The sequence below is a fragment of the Columba livia genome, chromosome 1 (genome assembly GCF_036013475.1).
Source record: "Columba livia isolate bColLiv1 breed racing homer chromosome 1, bColLiv1.pat.W.v2, whole genome shotgun sequence".
Taxonomy (NCBI): domain Eukaryota; kingdom Metazoa; phylum Chordata; class Aves; order Columbiformes; family Columbidae; genus Columba; species Columba livia.
The window spans coordinates 139,313,174-139,335,068 of NC_088602.1; the positions used below are offsets into that span (position 1 = coordinate 139,313,174).

The window sequence follows — 21,895 nt, forward strand, 5'->3', positions numbered from 1 at the left end:
ATCATGTTGTCTTAAAGTTTTAGTAAAAATATCTCCTGCTTTCCACTAACAAAGAATGACATGAGTCATTTTTACCTCAGCATCCCACTAGTAGTGTTCTTTCTGGGGTCAGTTCATTCCTCCCTGTGATTTTTCAGTCCTTCTCAGAGTGACTGATTTGAAGCTTTGTGTTCCCCTGTCCATAGACAAGGTTTACCTTCCTTGTTCAGATGTGCAATATTTGCATCTGGCTGTGCACTTCACTAGGCTTTCAAGGTCAGTTTGTTGTGTTGCCTTACCTCTATCTTTATAAACCTTTTTGCCAATTTTAGTGTCACCTGCAATTTTATCAGTAGTGTCCAGTCCCTGCCATAAATTACAGTTTTCTGCTGCTTTCGTTTACACTGTCAGCAGTACTTAGGTGCCACTGGGAAGAAATTCTTATGTGACAATGAAATTACAGAACTGTTATATACTTCTTGATAATAACTGCCTATACATAACTGGAACATGCCTATAAATAGGATGTCCTTGATGTGCCTCAAAGATATGTAAGTTCTTGCCTTACAGACCTTTTTTTGAAGCTGAAGGTGTTCCAGAATGTTTTGTATGTAGCAGTGACACAAAACTGTGTAAGAATTGAGTATGGAAATCTTTAGCAGTAAAATGCTTTGGAACTTCAAAGTATGAAAACACCAATTAATTTTCTGACCTCAGCCACTAAATTGTCTTGGTTTTAAGATACTATTCCTGAAAGGCTACTCTCCTAAAAGAAATGTGTAGTTTATTGGAGGAAAATGATCTTTTAATTCTACTGGCTTTACTAATCAGCAGGTTGTTTGCAATTTATAAATGAAACACCTCTGCAGCCTAGCCTTTTCCCTCCAAGGATACAGTTAAATCATTGTTTGCCATTTTCAAGGGGTGATTATTTTTGCTTCTCAGATTTTCAAGTGTTTCACTCCTGTAATTTATTGCTTCATTTAGTATGAAGTTGAATAAGTGATGCTTATATAAGGCATTATGTTGTTTATGTCCTTCTTTTGTTGATCAAATAACCAATGTCTAAAATTCAGTGTCTCTCAAAGAATATCTTAGGTGCTGATACAAATAAATATGGTTGTCATTTGAAATAGCAACGTTTTCAAACTATGATGAGTCTTTGAACTCTTATTTTACTAAGAAGCAGAAATACAGGGGTTTTTTATTTACCCTGTACTCCATATTGCCCTTGAAAACTTTAAAGTGTAAGGAAAACAGCGGAATAAATGAGGGAAGGCCAGCCAGATGGCAACAAAGGCACAGAGAAATCAACCACACTTAGTACAGAGGGGCGAATGTTATATGACAGATACAATGATACTCTCTATCTGTTGACAAGTTCTGTGATGTCTGTCATGTTGCCACATTTTTTAGTAATAAAAGACTCACAATGCAAAACATAAAGACCAGGGCATTCTCAGGATAGAGCAGTTGAGGCACACAACAATGAAGTGACTTGCTAAAGTCTCACAAAAAATATCTAGAAGAGATTCAGGAACTGGACTTCCTAAGTCCCCAAATTTAGCACCTTAGTCAGAAGTTCTTGTATCTCCCACTTCCTGATGTTTCAGGGGCCAAGACAGGGGACAGAATTAGAACCAATCAGAAGCGAATTTAATTTCCACTGCCGAAACATATGACAGCAACTGAAGAAGATATTCACTTCCCAAATACAACATGGAGAAGGTGTCAGAGTAAGGGAGAGGGGGAGGGCAGCTGCATGAAGACCAAGATTTGCAGGGACAGGAGGCCAGGGGGAACAAAAGTGGAGAGGAAGAAGAAAGAAGCCAAAACAAGCAAGGGGCAGAGTCTGATGAGAAAGAAGCTTGTTGTTGCAGTGGGAAAATAAGAAGCGACAATATATCCTACTAAAATGGTGAGGTACCAGGCAACGAATCTGCACTTAGAGGAACATGAGTAAAAATCCATTAGCTTGGGAGCTTATGAGAGTTTTTCTGAGTTTGCCTGTGTTTGGCCTTATGGCAGACCTGAAAATGTGCCAGAAAAGGCTCTCTCCGCTCCTTCCCTGCAATGGTTACATTTTTCAGGGCTTCTCTTTTATTTTGCTTTTGCCTCAGAAAACAAAATAACCAAAAATCTCGAACGAGGAAAACAAAACAAACAAGCAAATAGACAAGCAACCCACATAAAACATACACACACAAAATGCAGAACAGGCATGAAATAACCTTTGAATTCACTAGGTGGCAACATAGAGTAAGAAATCAGCACTAAAGCCTTGAACCAGAACATCTGGTTGGACCTTCATAGCCCCCCTGCCCCTTCACCCACACCAAACAAACTCAACTTCTGGTTGGTCAAATGACCACCTTCTAAACACTAAATAAAATATAGTCCCTGCAGATGTATAAATATTGTCTCAGTTTCCCGGTGCTCATGCTGATTGACCATCACCGCTTTTATCTGGTTTCACTCACAGCCACCTTTGTATGACTTTGATGTGGCATTGAGGCTACCAGCTTTGACGTAGGCCTTGGATCTGTAACTCTCTTCGCCTCCTGAAAGCAGAGCAATTACTTTCCAATCAAGCAGCTTAAGAGTGGGGAGAGAAAAAAAAGTTCATTTTTTAAAAGCATAAATCAATTACATGTGCTGAAGTGTTCCCACTTTACCCAATACAGGTTTCCAAGGGACACATGGGCTTTCTCTTCCCTGGTTCTCCTTAGAGTAATGGCAGCTTTAAGTCAGTAAACAAAGTGGCATGCAATTAAAATGTATATTTTTCTTTCGGATAAAATATACAAGTTTTGTCTTCCACTACGTAAACCTCTAAAGTGAGCCATTTCTAAAAAAGTAATACCAGCACGACATCTTTCAAATTTAATACTTTTTAATTTCCTTGTAAATAGAGACAACTCTAACAGAGTGTCAAAGCCCTGAGGGCACCAAATAGGCCTGAATGTTCCTGACCAGCCACACCTGTGGCCTCCACCACACCCTTGCCCATGGGTTTTATTTAAGCCCAGGCTTGAGCTGTGTGGTAGGAGTGTTGGTTTTTAGTCTAGTTGTAGCTGTGTATTTGTCTGATCATTAACCCTGTTGATCTGGACCTGTGGGCTGGCTTTCTACTTGACTTTATGCCTGTCTTGTCACCATGGATCTGCTTGGTAGTTACTGGGGTCTGTCTGACCCTGGTTACTGTCACTGGATGTGAACCTGACTTGTGGATTGATTTTTCTGTCTTGATGCTGTATGTGCTTTATCACCACAACCTTGCAAAATGGCCTGGGCCCTGGCTGCTTCCCCTGCACCCACCGGCCTCCCCTCCCCACTGGGGGCTGTGGCATGGACCCTGCCCAGCGAGGACCCTGCCCTGTTGGCTGCAGTACCCCCTTGGCTTCTGGCCCAAGGGAGCAGATGGTCTGTGCTGTGCCATGACATGGAGACTGGAGTTAGAGACAGTGCAAAGTTTGCTACTGTGAAAGCGACTGAGAATAGAACAGGTAGTTGGGTGTGGGAGTGCCCACAGCCCCATGGCATGCTGCAACCCATCCTGCCCCTATTGAGAGGCAGAGATGAGTGGCAGATCTGCTACTAATCACAGAATGGCTGGGGTTGGAAGGGACCTCTGGAGATCATATAGTCAAACCCACCTGCTAAAGCCGGTTCACCCAGAGCAGATGGCACAGGAATGTGTCCAGGTGGGTTTTGAATGTCTCCAGAGAAGCAGACTTCACAACCTCTCTGGGCAGCCTGTTCCAGCGTTCTGTCACCCTGCTGATGGAAGTTTGCTTCAAACTTCAGCTCTCTCACGGATCCTGCAGCCTTCTCTCCAGCTGTCTCAGTTATGCAGATTAAAACCAGGAAAGGGTGCCACTTTTCCAGTTAAGGGTTTGGGATCCTCTGGCCTCAGTGCCAAACTGGGCATGTAGCTGACTTTTGGATGTCACAATGTGGCCACTGCAGGCCTAGGACCAGCTTAGTGTATCTCAGATGAGGTACAAGTGCAACTTAGTGGTTGTGAGCCTTGAGTTTCCAACTCTGCTGAAGTTATTGCCTGCTACAGAGGCAAGCTGTCATCTCTCATCTGAACAGCTTGGGAGCATCTCGGAAGCCCTTTGGGCTTCTAGCAGCATGAGCATGCCAGCCACTCACCCAAGGCAGGAAGATACACTCTGGCATGTCACGTTTACTCAGCTGTCAGCCTACTTGATGCACAGCTGAGGGAGGATGGAAGAAACATGTGTTCAGTTCCTGTGCCATCTCCCTCCTTCCTGTTCAGTCCTCCCGTACGCCTGTCAACTTACTTTGCTCCAGCTCTACTGCTGTAAAATGGGAACAGCACTTCTCAGCCTCAGACAGCTGGGATATAAACCCACTCCTGGCTCTGGGACTTCAGTAATAGCCTGTGGTGGTGTGGCTGGGTACATCAGCAGGTGGGTTCTTGCGGAGAGTGATATTGGAAACTGTGTACCAAAATATCTTTTTCAGATGTAGATCTGTACACAATGTTTATTTAGCCAACCATTCCTAACCCCACTGTAAAATGTCAGATTCCTTTACCATGGACTCAGCAATGGTATTGCAATTTAAAAGTGCAAATACAGGACAGGTAGGCATCTTGTGCTAGATTAAATCTAAGCCAGAGAAAAATGGGTTCATTCTTTGGTGGTAACAGTGCTCTTTACCTGTATTTCTTCTTTATCTTCACTAGATAAATTTTTAGTGCTCCCTTTCTAGAAGTGCTAGTGCTATTAATGTCATGGACATCCTACTCATAAAGTGCTTATAATGTCAGTAAACATTTTATTGGTTTCAGTCCCAGCTTTCTGACCTGATGAGTGAGCTTGTGCTGCATTTCTCACTTTCCTTCAACCATAAGTGAGCCAAATGACCTTTTTTTTTCTCCCCTGCAGGGTATCTTCAAAGATATTCACATAGGCGAAATCAGTCAGCCATGGAAAAATTACACATTGACTTCAGTGAACATAAACCATATAGTACAAAATGTTGCACAAATACAATAGTACTTACAGCAGAATAATAGTAATAAGAAACTATATCAGGATTTACATTTAGTTAGAGACAGAACTGTAAGCCACTTAGGTGCAGTCATCAGGCAATGCTGGAACAGCCCTGGTTCTTAGGATCTTCTGATTTATGTTTTTTATTGCTACATTTCCTAGTTCTTAAACAGATATTCATTATCTGAAGACAATTACCCTTCCAAGTTTTGGCTCCACATCTCTTAAATGTCTTGTGTCTGAAACTCTATAAGGAACACCAAGAATCATTAAGTGGTTTTTTTTTTTCCACAAGTGCAAATTAGAGGTGACCACATAGTCACTGTGTATGGCTGGCTTTAAGTATGCACCTGTGGACTGAAATGACACCACTGAAGGAAAAAAAGTCAATTTAGAAACACCTGTTCTCAGAATCCTGCTACCATAATTAATTTCCTCTGTTGTTTGTTTTATATTTTAGTGTTAACAGCAGTTGCAGGTACTACCATCTAAGCTAGATCACTGCCATATGCAGACTTTATTCAGACAGGAGAGACAGGTTCTCAGGAAGAGAGAGATTAATAAGGTCAGGCCTGAAATCAGAGGTTGCATCAATAAAATATCTCTCTTGTGCACAAAAGGAGACTGTGAACCCTGCATGTTTTTCTCCATGCATGGTGTAAAGCTGTTCTGTGCTAATATGAGTAACTCATAAGTTTGAGCCGGAGCGAAAGCATTTCTGGGGAAAAGGAGAAAATACCTTGTCTTTCTGTGGGGTGGAGGTGTCAGATTCATTTTCACCACGGGCCACATCAGCCTCGCGGTTGCCTTCAAAGGGCCGAATGTAACTTTAGGACTGTATAAATGTAGGAGCAGTGGCCCCCGGTGAAAATGAGTTTGACACCCCTGCTGTAGGGCACAATGGTGTTGGACCACACGAAGGGAGAAGCGTGCTGCCTGCACAGTTCCCCCACAGACCATACTACCATACTAGGGAAGGAAGAGCATGGGGTCAAACTGTTCAGAAATCGGTATATAAAGCAAACTATAAATCTGAGGGGTCATCTGGAAAACAAATCTCACTTTGTGACATCCACGGCTTTTCTGGTAATGTCACTAACTGGACAGCAGTATTTCAAAGAATGATGTTCTTGTTGATAGGAACTACATGGTGCATTTCTCTCTCCTTGCTCACCAATTTCTATTGCAAGCTTTTCAAGGTGGAGGCTACACTTCTGTGTTTGTACAGAGACTCGCATAGTGAAGACAGCATCTCTCCTGAGGTTTCTTTGTCCAGCTGAAATATAATAGAAAAGGACATAGTAATTGCAGCAACTTGAGATACACACAATAGAGAAGCGTATGCAGTTTATTTTATTCAATGTGGTTTTTTTCCATCCAGGTTACTTGGAGTCTGTGTTTTGTACTGTATGTCTACATTATAAACACTGTTTCATTCCAGGAAGACTTTCATCCTAAAATTCAAGGCTTGTCTGACTCTCATTCAATGTCCAAAATAGAACTCTAGTAAAGACACATTAAAAATTCTCTGGCTTAGATAACTAAGCCTTATGTGTGAAGTGATTTTTTTTTTAAACCCTTTTAACTCATGATACAAATATATTTCTTGTATTTCATTAAAATAGAGTAAATATGGATTTAGAAGCCCAGGTTTCGATGACTTCAGAGCTTAGCCAACGAGCTGGAAGAGTGAAAGAAACTACAGAACCAGCCAGTAGAAGTCTGTTCTTGCAGGTCAGCTTGAAGAGCAAATAAGCATGTGTACACCCAATCACACACAAATATGCTCTTAAATTCAGACTGATAGAAAACATACTCTTTAAGTCACTGTAACCTGGACCACTTCCAAGAGCTCTGAACTAGCTTGTAAAGCAAGTTGGCTTTAGTGCCTAGTTTCATCTGGATGAGAATATGCTATATAAAGGTGAGAGATTGCTATCACTATGCCCTGTGTCTTCAGCCTTCAAGCTATCACTTCATCCATCATCTAGTATTTTGGTGCAAGGGGGAAAAATAATATTACATGTTAATGAAGATGTTAACTTCGCTCATAAATATTTCAGCAAATGAAAAATGTTTTTTAAAGGTCAGTGCAGCTAATATGCTCTATAAAAACAAAAATCTACGCTTCTTCAGACTATATTTTTCTTTAGGTAAGGCTTCAAAATGCTGGTAAGATGAATTACAGTTCACCTCTTATAGTACATTTATTTCAAACCATTATAGACTCTAATCTCTTTAAAGATGCATGGCTGTTTTCATTTTAGCAGGCTTTGGATCAGATGTCACTACTTCAATCAAATAAGAGATTTTTGGAAGACAATATGTGATTTTTCCTGGGAGATACTAGCCTTTTCTGCAGCTATAGTGTAAATTCAAACATGAAATTCTTCATTAGTTTCATGTGCCTGGATGCCTATAAGACAGAGGAGTATCAAACAAGTGCCATTTCTCAGCAGAGTGAGATGTGGAAGCAAAAGGTCAAATTCTGATACATGGTTTTACAAAAGGTATGTTTACATTCCTGGCAACGTTGAATTTGCCCTTACACGGATGAAACTATAAGTACCAACTGCCTTGAAGATATATTCTTTGGTTATCAGCTAACCAATGTCAAAGAGATTCTCCCCAAATCCTGGCTCTCAGACTGCTGCTCAGGAGCTGGACCAGAGCATGGTACATTCACACACAAATGTCAGTTAACAACAATCACACAAAGTCACAAACACCTACAATGCCGGACACTTTGGGCAGCTGTTAGGGAAACTAAGTAAACTAAGCTATACATAAAAACTAGATTTCAGAAGAGATTCTGATACCTGCAGATTTCTGTGGGTTCATTTCAAAAGGCAAAGAATTTAAGAGCTACAAACCAATACACAATTTCAGAGAACTCTAGTTTCTTCCTAAACACATGTATTTAACCCAGCATTCCCAAACAGTTACAAAAGTAAGGGGGGTGAGGGTGGCTGGAGAGGAAATAATTTTAAAAAGAGACTCAAAACCAGTTCATTTCTGTTTACAGTTAATATAATGCAACTCACTAGAGTAATATTGCCAGACACTTTGTCTTGACATTCAACAGTGATCCCTAATGTAATTAAATATTTAGTATAGCAGTCATAATTCCATGAAATTATTTAGATGTTGGAATAACAATTTAAGTTATTGCACAGTGCCTTAGGATTTAATATTACTTTGAACAGGTTTTATTAGCACATATTAATGTCTCCATGTGTACTGTGTGGAAAAAGGAAAGATTTGCTTAAAAGATAGACAATGCAACAGAGCCCACCATTCTTCCTTAGTTTCTGCTCAAACAAATGTCTGCCTGAAGTTGATTGTATTATAGTTTAGCTTGTGGTAAGATTAAGCAAGGGGGAAAAAGGTCTGGATCTGTACTACTAATGATAAATAGCACCCGCAAGGCACTGTGGGTGTTGTTCTGTTAAAAATTGTGTAGAATCATTTCTCAACTATTAACAACATAGTTTGAATCCCTGTTTCTACAAATTCACTTGATCATGATTTGCAGCCAGCAGAAAAGACTGTTCTTTACCCTGCTTACCAGTGTTGTACTTTGTAATCCATTCCCTCCTGTCATCATCACAGGATGCTGCCACCATTTGTACTTATGGCTGAGATCAGTGCTCCTTTAAAACATTTTAACCCCAGATTTTTCTCCAGAAACCTTTTTTTTTTTTTTTTACTTGTTTCACAAATTACTCCATTTAAGATGAACTAAAGCCAATCTCAAAGCTGAGGACTTGGAAAGAAGCATTGGCGTTGTCCTTGCTTGACCTCCAGGGCACTCCTGTCACAACCCTCTGGACATACCTGCAGTGCCAGCTGGTGGGTAGGTGCTGAGACAGGGGTGTGAGTACATGCAGACAGCAGAGAGGTTGGCCATGAGGCCCCTAGAAGTAACTTCTGAACTATGTTGCAGATGGAATGGACAGACAATACCTCTGGATGATGTACAACATTTGGGAACACTGAACAGGGAATAAAACATCTGATAACTTTCAAGGGTTTTGTTTGTAGTCCACTACTGATTGTGGTTTCAAGCTAAATTTCATATGATTCCAAACTCTTGTCCTTGGCTATGAATGCAGTTGCAACTTCTTTTCCTGTGAGATGAAATATTTTCTGTAACTCAGTACTTCTGTGTGGATTAGCGTTCCAACTTTCTCCTTTTCTGTTTCAAAAAAGCCCTACCTCCTTTACCATCTTACCAGCTTGTAAGTTTGAAATGCCTCCTATGGCAGAATTGGTTTTATTCCACATGGCCTGAGATGTGCCAGGTTCCTTCAGCCCGGCTAAAGGCTCAGCACTGCTCCAATGTGTCCCACTCTCTGCTCCCTGACAGTGGAAAGGGACACAGGGGAACTGCAGTGCCAGCCATGAGCATGTGGCCTAGGAGGTCTTTGTTGCTCCTCTGCTTTCTACTTGTTGCTTTGGGAGCAAGCCCCTGTGTTTGGGATGCATAAGGTACTTAATTGACAAACAGGTAGAGAAAAAATCTTTGACTTGACTTGGGCTGGCTTGCTTTTCATGTTGGCCATGGAGAGCTTTGTCTCTTCTTTGTTTCTGGTATCATGGAGCTTTTTGCTTTGGGTATCATCTTTGTGTTTTCAAAATCCTTGTTCCACCACCTTCTCTGTCCAATTTCTCTTCAACAAGTTCTGCTCTCTTCTCTCATCTCCCCTATTCATCTGTTTTTAAAAGAATTACTGGCAGCATCAAGAAGCATGAGGAACATCTGGCATGTGTGATTCATTCACTTTTTCAGTCCTTCCCAAAGGAAAGGTTTGTGCATATAGAGTAACACTTTATCTCAGGAAAGTGTCGTTTGCATTTCTTATAGATGTGGTGCTATGTATGCTGTGTTCTTGGATCTAAGTAAGTTCATTTTCTGACAGTCACTAGTTTTCACGGAAGTCTATTATGCAGGCACAAGAAATCTGTCTCCCTCACGTATATGCTGTATCATGTCTTTCATCAAACCTTTCTTTTTAGAGGAAATACAGCTCTGTCTTCCCCTTCCCTGTGTCTTTCTCTCCCATTGTAGAACACTTAGGAGAGACCACGGTCAACTAAGAGGGATTACTGTTTGGAGGAGACTACAGATATAACACTTGGTATAAAGCTGTGTAGCTGCATTGGGTTCAGCTCATTTTGGCTTTGCAAGTGGTATTCACATTTATTACATTGGATTTATGATGCTATTTTCCTGGATGATAGGTGTGTATTGCTATGTGGTAATATGGTGGCAATGACTTCTTATAAAAGTAGATGGTTTATATACTTTAAAATGTATTTTTGCTGTCCTGATTAGTGAGGTACTTTAGTACTTAATGTAGAAAGCCATGCATGATATAATAATACACAATAATTGGCAATGTAATGTGCTTACACTGCTGCAGATGTGTAATGTAACATGACAGGTTAAGTGGTTTAAGTTAACTCATTTTATTCCACAATTGCAAAGGCCTGGGAGATCACATACATCCAGCTCATGTGGCTCAGTTGGAAGCTGGTAAATCACAGCAACTTACTGATTACCTGTGATTTCCTCTATGTAGTCACCACGTAATACATTTGTCATACCAGTTGCTGTAAAAGAAGAAAGTTGGTCTATTTCATTCCCAGTTTTTAAAGTATTTGAGGCTGGAATAGCACATAGTTCCTTAACATTTATAATGACCTTGGATGTTGGACTTCTAGAATTACCTCTGCTGAAATTTAACAATTCCATGAAACAGGAATGGCCTCTTGGACGTGCACTTCTCTCTAGAATGTTTAACAACCAAGATAGGGCAAAATATCTTAAAAATGTAAAATGCAGAAAGACAGCAACGTACCATTCTGGCCTTTCTAGTAGAGCAAGAATTACAGCCAGACTGAAAGGGGATGAGAAGCTCTTACACATTTGACAAAGTCTATTTAGTACCTTTTCATTCTCATTTTCAGGACTTTCGTACCAGGGATACTCTTTAGCAGGCACTGCATATGAATGTTTGCTATTAATACCAAAACCAGCATAGCAAATGAGGTGCAGAAGTCATCTGCTTTTGTTTTGTCACCAAAAGCTGCACAAAGGATCTGATTTCACTTTTGTCATCTCATGGGGGACAAGGATGAGCAAAGGTGTGTTCTCAAAGTTGTACGTGCTCTATTCCTGATTTTGTGAATCAGGTAGTCTGCTTTACTCTGGTCTAGATTACAGCAGTTCTGGCCCACATAGCTTCACAAGGGCACTTCACATGGGATCAGCCTCTCCTCTTATGTCAGATGCTCCAATCCTTTAAGCAACTTCATTGCCCTTCCCTGAACTCTCTCCAGTAGCTCCGTCTCCCTCTTGCACTGGGGAGCCCATAACTGAGCACAGCGCTCCAGCTGTGATCTCACCAGGGCTGAGCAGAGGGGAAGGATCACCTCCCTCGATCTGCTGGTGACAATCTTCATGCAGCCCCGTGTGCTGTTGGCCACCTTTGCTGCAAGGACACATCGCTGGCTCCTGGTTAACTTTTCGTCCACCATGAGCCCAACTTCTCTTCTTCAAAGCTGCTTTCCAGTGAATTGACCCCACTGTGTACCGGTGTATAAGGTTATTCCTTCCCAGATGTGGGACTTTGCACTTCCCTTTGTTCAACTTCATGAGATTCCAGTTCGTCCATTCTCCACCATGTCTGGGTGCCTCTGGATGGCAGCACAAACCTCTGGTGTATCAGCCACTACTCCCAGTTTTTTTGTCATCTGCAAACTTGCTGAAAATGCATTCTGGTCCATCACCTAGGTCATTAATGATGATGTTACACAGTACTGATCCTAGTATTGGCTCCTGGGGTACACCATTAGGGACTGGCCAGCAGCTAAACTTTGTGCTGCTTATCACAACTCTCTGAGCCCACCTTGCTATCCAGTTTTCTGGTCTTCTCTTCATCATCTTGTCTATGAGGATGTGCATATCTAAATATACATAGCTTAAACCTTGAGTTTCAGAGTTTGGGTTCTTGGTATGTGATCATACTGAAACCAAATTGCTCAAGAATCAAGCCCTGTCATGCAACAAAATGCTGTGTATGTGAAAATAAAACTAACAGTTGGGTCTCAGTTCCTGAGCAGGAATATCTGTTTAGACTGTGTCCATAGAAATTCACTCTTGGAAATAAAATATATTAAATTATTTTGACAGCTTGTACATATGGAAATCTGTATAGCGAGGACTTTCTGTCCAGAACTTCTGTGCATGAATGCTTGGACACTGAAAGAGAATTTGACAGTTGTATTCTACATCTGTCCAAACTTGACCAGTGAATTGTATTACACTGAAGCCCTTTTCTTCTTTTAAAGGCTAAAGTAATTAATAGACATACATAGTTAATAAAGAATAATCTTTCTGCAAACACATGTAGTCTGACTGGACAACACCAAAAGCTGAGAGGAATTATTTTTATTCTTATTTTACAAGTGGGCAGCTGAAAAACTAAATAGGTTACTTCCAGAGGGAGTCACAAATTATAATCTTTTGGGTCCTGATCTCAGGTGCCAATCACAAAACAATTATTCCTTAAGGAAGTAATTAACAATTGAGAGCTGAGACAAGTGTGCTGCAGTGGTGGGGCAGGTTGGAGACAAGGTTAAGATATCTGATTGGAACTGAAGCTGCTTAGAAAGCAGATTTCAACAATATGTCTCTTACTGAGTCCCACTTAAAGAGTGCATTGAGAGGAAAGAGATGGTTTAAATAAGCTTTATATGAGAAAAACAAGTTTTTACCTACCAGGTTAAGTAAAAACATCTAACCATAAAGTAAACACTGAAATAAGCTTACAATGGAGCCAGCTCAGTCAGTTAGATGCTGGACTAGGGGCCATGAGAGTTGAGACATGGGCTTGCTTAGATTTTAACACCCCAGTCAAGTCATTACACTTCATTGTGCATCAGTTTCCCCATTTAGATGTTGGTCACAGCAGTGCTTATTTTTTTTTTTTTCATATAATCATTTCATGATCAATATAATTGGAATTGCTCATTTGGTTTTCCCTCACTTTACAGGTTCAACAACAGCTTTCTGTTGACTGCAGACAAACTTACATGAGTATAGCTGAAATTCTAATATTATTTTCTCTATTGCATCCCTCCCCCAGCAGCTATTTACACAGAATCCTGCCTGTGATCAATTATTAACTTATATTTGCCGCTAATATCAGCTGAAAGCTTAGAATATCAGAAGCATATGAGTTAGGAGAAAAATTATTTTCCTTATATTGTTTCATGAGTGTTTTTTTTACTTCTCAATGTAAATAAATAAATAAATTCTGGGATGTATTCTTGCAAATGCCTTTTACGGCATCAGATTGCCTTTTCTTCCATCTCCAGTCAGTGACCAAAGCTATTTACTGTCAAGCATATCCACCATGCACATGATCTCGAAGAAGCTTAGAAAAACACTGAGTCATCTCAGTCTCTTGTAAACTGAAGCTCTATAAATGCCTTGTTAAAATACAAAACATATAAACACAGCTGGGTCAAGCATTTCTCTTCCTAGAGCAATTGTGAATCACAGCAGTTTACTACTTCAGGATCCCTTCCCCCCCGCCCAGTCTCTTGTTCTGTGATATTCCAACTGTATTTGTGCATGAGAAATTGTTATATATCATGTTATCAAGCCATGAGAATGGCTTCTTAAAAAAGTAATCTTTTGATGCTGTTCATTGACTTACAGAGATAACTAAATACAGGGCTGGCAGCATTCCTGCTTGACAGGTTCTCATGGTTTCCACTCAATTAAGAGTTGAACAAGGAGTCACTACTTAGAAGCATATTTTGTATAATACAGTCCTTTCAATACTGAAGAGGAATGGGGATGAAACTGAGCCGTTTAAGCTTCATCAGTAGGAACCTATATGAAGATCCTATGGAGGTTTACATTGGCAAACAACAAACAAAATGAGCAGAAGTAACCAGAAATACAGATGTTGATTAGAACATAAATTTTGGCTGGCAGCAAACGGCCCTTCAGTACATGTGCTTACAGCTTACTCCATCTTCCTGCATAGTCTGCACCAGAACCAGGGATACGAAAACCACGGACCCATGTATCAGAATGGTTTCACAAAGCCTTTTCATACCTCTTTGAAGGCAAATGAACAGGGCATTTCTGATATTGTCTGAAGAATAAGGATCCAGACTAAGCAACATCTGATTCATATATCTCTTCTTAGGGGATAGTTCTGGTTTAGGTTTTTTCAATCTGGTTAACTTCAAACAGCATCTAACAGAAATCAGCTTAAGGCATTTCAGCCACAGCATAAAGACTGCAGTCAAAACCAGCATATACTTTTTGTCCTTCTGGGAACGAAGAATTAGCTAGTGGGTTACAACTCAGTGAATAAAGGAAGTCTTAACAGAAAGCTTTTTCCATTTTTAATTACAACATTATGGACCTAATTCATCATTTTGTTAGAAAACTTTTACCCTGGTTTGACTGCAGTGGAATTTGGCACACTGAGCAGTACAGGAGCCTGGTTGAGTTGTACTTCAAATTTGTGTAAAACCACAGCTATTGAACCAAAGTCAAGCCAGGTCTCAAGGGTATTAAACTGGCTCCGTGAAGTGATATTTTAGGACTCCAGATTTAGAGAGGTATTCCAAGCCCTAATGAAATCTTTGTGAGGAAAGAGACTGTGCTTCAGCCATTACAGAGTAATCCTTCTCAAAGCTCAAATATTAATCAAGTTGCATGTCATTAAAATTCACTCTTGCTTGCAAACCCAGGAAGCTAAATTTTATTTACCTGGTAACATTAAATTTAAAGGGCAACATTATACAAATAAGAGCAACATGAGGACAAAGGTGAGGGATTATGCCCACCACTTAGGGAGGCCTGCTGCCTCACATGAGCCAGGGAAGGGTTCCTTGCATTGACCCATGTCATGCCAACACAGCGAAGTTACTTTTGCACGAAGCCAGTTAACAGAAACTGCAGCCTAGGGAATGTAGCCAGTTCACAGGCCAGGAAGATTAACTCCATTCCCTGTTGTATTTGCTTAGTTCTTCATCAAAAACCATTTCATGTTGGTCACAGATATAACTTACAATTATCCAACCACTCTGAATTACCAAAGATACTTTATCTTCTTTCTCTCCTACACCAGTGTGACTCTTCATTCTAACAGATATTTAGAACAAGCCCCTCAACCAACAGTGGATTCACTGAAGTGGGAAAATATTATTATTTGGTGAGTGAAGAAATGTGAGACAAACCTAAACTGACCTGCCTGGCACAAATGATCCATCACAAGGTGCAGTTCTGAGAAGGCTGCAGCAAACAGTGCTTGCTTTTATCGGGGGCATCTACTCTATCACATAAGCCCAGGACTTTCATTAAAAGTACTTCTTAGTGGTTCTTAACAGTATGAGATGAAAGTTCAAGCAGAAAATTGTCGATAGTAAGACATTTCCTCAGCAAAAAATAACTTCTGTGTAACAAAAGTGCCTTTCATTTTAACCCCTGGCTCCTCCAAGCTCCAGATGTTTCAGTGTTCTGCAAATGTTTGGGGTTTACTGCAGTGATAAGATCTCATACGTGATTTCTGAGGGGAATGCAGGAAGGACCGGTTCTTCTTTTCCTAAGAAATTTACCTTAAGGGTGCCAAGCCAGTTTATATTAGACAATGGCGTGACCCTGATTTCTTATGTAGAAAGCTATTTTTCCCTTCCTGATGTTTCCACCGCTTGATCTTTCAGGTTTGCACAAAATGAATTGTCACCAGACAATAAAATAAATTCCAAGTTCCCATCTTCCTATTTCCTCATGGACACACAAAAGATTTCTAATTTAAGGAGATCAATGGTTCATGAAGTCATGCTGGTCTGATTTGTGCACAGATGGGACCCCCACTCAGCACATAAATCTGTTCCTGTGCTGGGTGAATGTAGGATGGGGCTTATCTCCATCACACTGGTCTCTTTTTTAAAAAGCAGTTTGCAGAGCTCTTCCAGAGATTAATAATCTACATGCAAAGGGAATTTATTATGAAAGGAGGAAGAGAGACCCTGAAAATGAATCCTGAAGCCATGCTAATAGTTGCGTAGATTTTAAGTTCAGAAGTGAATACCAATTGTGGCAGCAACAAAGGACAGAAATACTTCTCCAAGGAAACAAAAGATCTATCAAAGAGATTTCAGAAAGGCACAACAGTACCAGGCATTCATATGGCCTCTGTGCAGCAGATCTTGCGAGATGTGAGTCTCCTACTGCCTTGAAATATTCTGGGAAGACTTTGAGAGAGAGAAATATATTTCACTACCTGCTTCAGTGAGGAGTTTTCTCTCTGGAGAAATGGGAAATTCCTCCATTTTATCCACAGCCTTATGATATAAATACAGTGCACTAGTGACTTAAAGTTATTTACCATTAGATGAAAGTTCCCATTTCTAGGATAGCTAGGATTTCCAGATACCGTTCATGACAATCTGTTACTGATACCAGCCCTTAGAACAACCACTTCTGGAGTCTGTAGCAGTGGACCAGTAACCTCTTTGAACAGATTTTTTTTTTTCACTGCCACTTTCAAATGGACAGATGTTCTTATTATAACAGCAGTACCACAGCTGCTTCCCTTGCGGTTAACTTCTGCAGACAGATGATGAGTAAGACTGAGCAGTAGAGATGGTTATAGCTCCTGCCAAATCTTGTCTAAGTGTAGGGATTCACCAGAAGGAAAAACTTTTCCATTGTTTCTCATTCCAACTTGTCCTCACTCTCACAATATTTTATAATGCTGCATCTCTGTACTTCCCTGTTTTTAACTGTGTCGGCTCTCCACCACTCTCCCAAACCTTGATCACCTGTTTTATCAGCTGCTTTCAACCATCTCCAGATTCTCTTCCAGATGCCCCATATTCATGGCACGCTTTTCAAAAACTAATTCACAAAGGCATTACTCCTCCCCTCTTTCAGCTCATTCCTCAAGGTCTACACTCACAAGGCTATCTGTAGAAAATTACAAGCTAATAATAGCAATGCAGGAAACTAGTGAGGATAATCAAAGCACTTTAAAATGGATTCTGAATTTTATTTGTCTTTCTCACCCTTTGGATTAGATTATCTCTTGACTGGTAGTTGTCACCACCATATTTTTTAATCTCTTTATTAAACACTGTAATATCTTTACATGTAGCTGGGCTTCAAATGACCAGTTAATTTTAGCCCACACAGTGAACCAGAAGGATGGAGAAAGCAGAGTACAGACAGTTATCTCCACTATGCCCACAGCAGAGAATGTAAAGAGGGTTTGGACTTCTGATCCTGGGAGGTTTCATAGATTTCACAGCCTTTCAGAACTTCAGGTTTCATCCCCCTCAAACCCTCACAGGCTTCACACAACCCTGGAAAGCCAAGAGCCAAGACTATAGGTGAGTTTTGTTCTCATGGAGCTGCAAATCCAAACTTACTCTGGAGGCTTCTATGAATTCACTCCAGAATTGCCCACAATGCAACATAGAGCAAGAAAATAGGCATTGTTGCCTAAACAAAGACATAGGATTTACATTTATTTCTTCTCTTGCTATTCCTTCAGGCAACACTGTAATTATATTTGGGTTAAGTTTATTCATGGTAACATCCTTTAAATCCAGACCAGCTCCCCTGACTTCAGTGGAGTTAATATGGATTTATACAAGTGTAAGCAAGGATATGATCTGGTCTTAATTTAGGGCACATCTGCCAGCACAGATGGAGCTGAGAGAGTTTATTTTCATGTTAATTTCCTACCTTTGTTGGAGATTCTTCTGAGCATGGAACAAATCCAACAATTTAAAAATCTCGCAACACAAGCAATGTTATCCACCCTTATTGTGGCTGACGAATTCCACCAGAGCACAAGATAGCTTTGTATTCAAGTAAATCATGATGGCTTAAAAAAGTAGCCTCATGAAAAGTAATGGCTAAAATTGTCATCCCGTAACGACTTTGAAAGGTGATTAACTTCCCGTGATGAGCAGCTCCATTGACATACTCCTGGCTGTTGCAAAATTAATCGCCTGAGTAACAGTTTGCGGGACTGTAGCTCAAGGAGCAGTTTGCCACACTCTTCATCCAGGCAAGACTCCAAAAAAGTCATGCAGATTTTTGCCTGAGTAATAAGTGTTGAATCTATTGTTTGATGGCTGTGACTCTAAAAAAAACCCCAAACCTCTACCTTTAAATTAAAAAAAAAAAAAAAAGCTGTGATTATGAGCCTTAATCTGTTCATTTTTAGAACTGACATTCTTTTTTGTTGTCTGTTTTGATGTTTTAGAAAGTGAAAAGGGAGCAGTGCTTTCTTACAAAACTTGGAAGAGTATTTTGTAGCACATGCAAGTGGCTTACGTGCCATGAAGTGGAATGTTTCTTTTTCTCTGCCTTCCAATATGTACTAACATATATATTTTTATTTATTTATTTATTTATTTATTTATTTATTTATTTATTTATTTTTATTAATCAAATAATGTGTCTATTTCCTGTCTTAAGGAAACAAAAGCCACTGCTGATTGCTCTGGAAGGGTTACCTGTCTATAAAGAATTCAGGGTCTGTTTATCCAGGAATCACTGTTTGTAGAAAGTATTGATTTTATGATGGAGAAAGAGATCTTGTTTTTCTTACGCTCTGCTTTTACCGCAGAGTCAGAAATCTTACAGTTTTTGTGCATTATTATATTGCTTTAATGGACAAAACCAATCTTGAGCAGGTCAGTATTGAGTTTGTACAACTAACTCTCCTAGTGTAAATGTTAAAAATCAGATTCCTAGGAGCAAAAGACAGAAGGGTAAGATCTTTTCTGGCTTAATCTGATTTACCTGAGTATTTATGCCAGCACAAGCTTAGAGTGCATGGTAGAGTGAGAAGGAATAATGCAACTCATTCTTATTCTATAGCAGTGCAAATATAGGATAAGTCCTGCATTCAATGTTCTTCTTCAAAAGTCACATGAGAAAAAAGTCAAACCAAACACACTGAAGATGACGTTCAGAATTTGAAACAAAATGAGACACATCTGGGGAGGAAATTGCACTGTAATCGTTTGATTACGTATTTCAAACAGATTTCTGGGGCCCATTGCATATCCATAAGGGAGATGGATTTGGTAATGTAACTGTAGTGATATTAGTGTAAATCTGGAGTTGACACAGTGACATCATGTTAGCCCTATTAGTTCCATGAAATCTTGCTGATACTTACCTTTTTCCCCTCAGCCTATTTTTAGGGGGTGATTAATAATTTTGTCATCTGAGCTCTTATGTAATAGACCATTTGTAATAGCAATTACTCATCAAGAATATTCTCAGCTGAACAATTTGGTAAAACAGGTCAGATGAAGATTCCCCAGTGTTTTTCTCTTCATGTTGTTGCCCTGAATCCCATTAGGGTTAGCCAGCAGCAGAAGGCTTATGTTTTTCGTGATGTAACCCAGGAAACACAATTAAGAAGGCAATTGTAAGCTCTGTTAAGGCTGCTCAAATTTTGTACTCTGAATCAGATCTATCCATGATGCAGACTGGATGCAGTGTTCAGCTATACAGTCCCAAATTTTCCCTACACGAAAGATTTCAAAAGTTTTTAGACAGAAGAAGGTAAGGAACAAAGCCACCTGTCAATGGCACAGGTGGGAGAATAAAAATAAATAAATAATAATTTAAAAAACCCTCTTTACACTCATAGCACTGGTGAGAACTACACTGCTGCCCAATCTTAGGTGGAAATCAAAACTGCAATGCCCTTCCTTACCTGGGAACAAATAACAGCTGGGGTGGGGGTGACACTGGAGCAGGAGGGGCTATAAGCATATAGGGAGGTGCAGAGGGGTGGGCAGCTCCCAACCACCGGGACTCTGGGGAAAGGAGCAGGTGTGGTTGACTTCAGGGAGGGAGTGGATGTAGGAGCTCTTCGGTGGGGGCTCCCTCCCAGAATTGTTTTTCCTTTTGTGGCAGGTTTCTGGAGGGCTCAAGCATGTGCAGCCCTTGGGTTGTGTTAGCCTTTTGCTGCTTAGGACAGCTGTATGCAGGTAAGAGACATCTGTTGACAGTCTTTTCTCCTTTTTTATTGCTCTTATCTTTATATTTCTTCCCTTTCTGTTTATCTTATTTTTGTTGTTTGTTTTGTCTTTGGTGTCAACACACTGCTCTGTGTTGGGAAAGACGTTTAGGGCTTCAAATTCATATTCTTCCAGAAGGCTGTGCTTCCACTGGAGAAGGGAACATGTATGTGAGACCCTAGAGATAGAGGTTCAAGTCTCCCCTATAATGAGGCTTTGCCTTTGTCCTTCTGAGGTGATGTGACCTGTATGTTTGAGGAGTAACATCTCCTATCTCCACCCTTAAATCCTTGGGTTCTCCATTTTGCATCAAAGCGAGCCCCCTAAATGTCAAATTTTCACAGAGCAGGTAGGCTGTTTCGTGCCTAGCTGCAGTTCATGTTCCACTTTTGTGCTTTGATGTTGCTTGTTAGTACTGCCAGAATTCTCCATTGGGAGTCAGAGTTTGCAGGCTGAGAGGAGAAAGATTTTTCATACGATTTTTTTGTAACTTTCTCTTCCAGATCAAGGCCTGAAGCCTCAGATTGCAGCCCCTCAGCTTGCTACAAACAATCCCACTCTTACTACAGTTGCTCTAGAAAAACCTTTCTGCATGTTTGACAGCTCACTGCATCCAAATAAATCTTACGTCGTCTACTTGTACGTAATGAAGGAATCAGGTGAGGATCCAGCATTATGCCTCTGGAAGATTACATGATGTGGCTATTGCATGCAATTATTCACAATTTGATGGGAGTGGGTCTGAACAGGGGAAAAGAGAAAAATCCGTAGCTGTAAGTTATGTGCAAGTTGAGCCTTTGGTCTCAGTTTTCTCTAGGGTGTCATTGTAAAATATAATAAAATTACTGTAGTATTTCAATGGGGCCAACTCACAATAGCAAGGGTTAGTACTGTGCTAGCTGATTCCCAGAAGGTGTGGAGCAGCACTGTCAGCTATGAATGTTTCCCTGAGTCTTGCTAGTGAAGCCAAGTGGTCTGCAGTCCCATACCTTATTGTTGCCTAAACAGTAATGCCTTGTATAAAAGTTCCCCTGAGTAAGCCTGCTGAGAGAAACTGGGTAGCTGCTGCTCTTTCTTTCATGGTGTTTTGGGTCTGGGGTTAGTTTGGTTTGTTATTGGTTTGTGGTCTAAGATGCCTGGGCCATGGGTTCATTCATAAAATGAATTTCATAACTGCTTGGCAATGAAACATTGCTGGCAGTGACCAAGAGCCGCCTTCTCTGTTCCCTGCTGTTCTGGCAGACTCTTTTGCATGCCAGTTAGAGCTACTCTGTAAGCTGACAGAAATAAATGACTTCCTTATACCATGCCTTCTTGCCTGAAGGCTGTATGCAGCCTCCTTGTCTGAAAGGCACAAAGAGATCCCAAGGGGGGTAGTAGTGATACTGGCCAACAGACAAAAGAGTCTTAAAATTTCCACTGCTGATTGTTGCCACATTAGAGAAGGTGGAAGGAAGAGGCTTTGGATGGGTAGAAGCCATAACCAGAGAAGTCACCCCATACAGGTAACATAGACAGTTGTGAATGCACAGCCTTCTAAGACATCCCACAACTGAAGTGCACATCTTTATGCATCTGAAACAATTATATGAAAGGCTACACTGACCTGATAGCCTAGTTACACTTGCAAATATGCAAATGTATCTGATGTTTTCTGTTAGAAACTATGTTAGCCACTATATCTACAGATTCTGTGGCAAAAGCTTCCTACGCATATGGGTGAATCTCTATGAAGTAGGTTATACATGGAGAAATCTCTACTGCTGCTTTTAACACAAGCAGATGCAAAATTGGCAGAACGG

At 40.4% G+C, this 21,895-nt stretch overlaps 1 protein-coding gene across 2 annotated transcripts in view; it reads left to right on the forward strand.

Moving 5' to 3' along the window:
• Positions 1–21,895, forward strand: part of UPK3A (uroplakin 3A) — a 64,222-nt gene that overhangs the window by 35,519 nt on the left and 6,808 nt on the right. The window contains exons 1-3 of one of the 2 annotated variants that reach the window (XM_013369391.3): positions 19,879–19,905; positions 19,990–20,063; positions 20,597–20,752. In XM_013369391.3, coding sequence (XP_013224845.2) covers positions 20,009–20,063; positions 20,597–20,752 — 211 coding nt within the window. In that variant the 5' untranslated portion in view covers positions 19,879–19,905; positions 19,990–20,008. Of the gene's footprint in view, positions 1–19,878; positions 19,906–19,989; positions 20,064–20,596; positions 20,753–21,895 lie in introns of those variants that run through there. The other variant, XM_065033067.1, reaches the window with a different exon arrangement.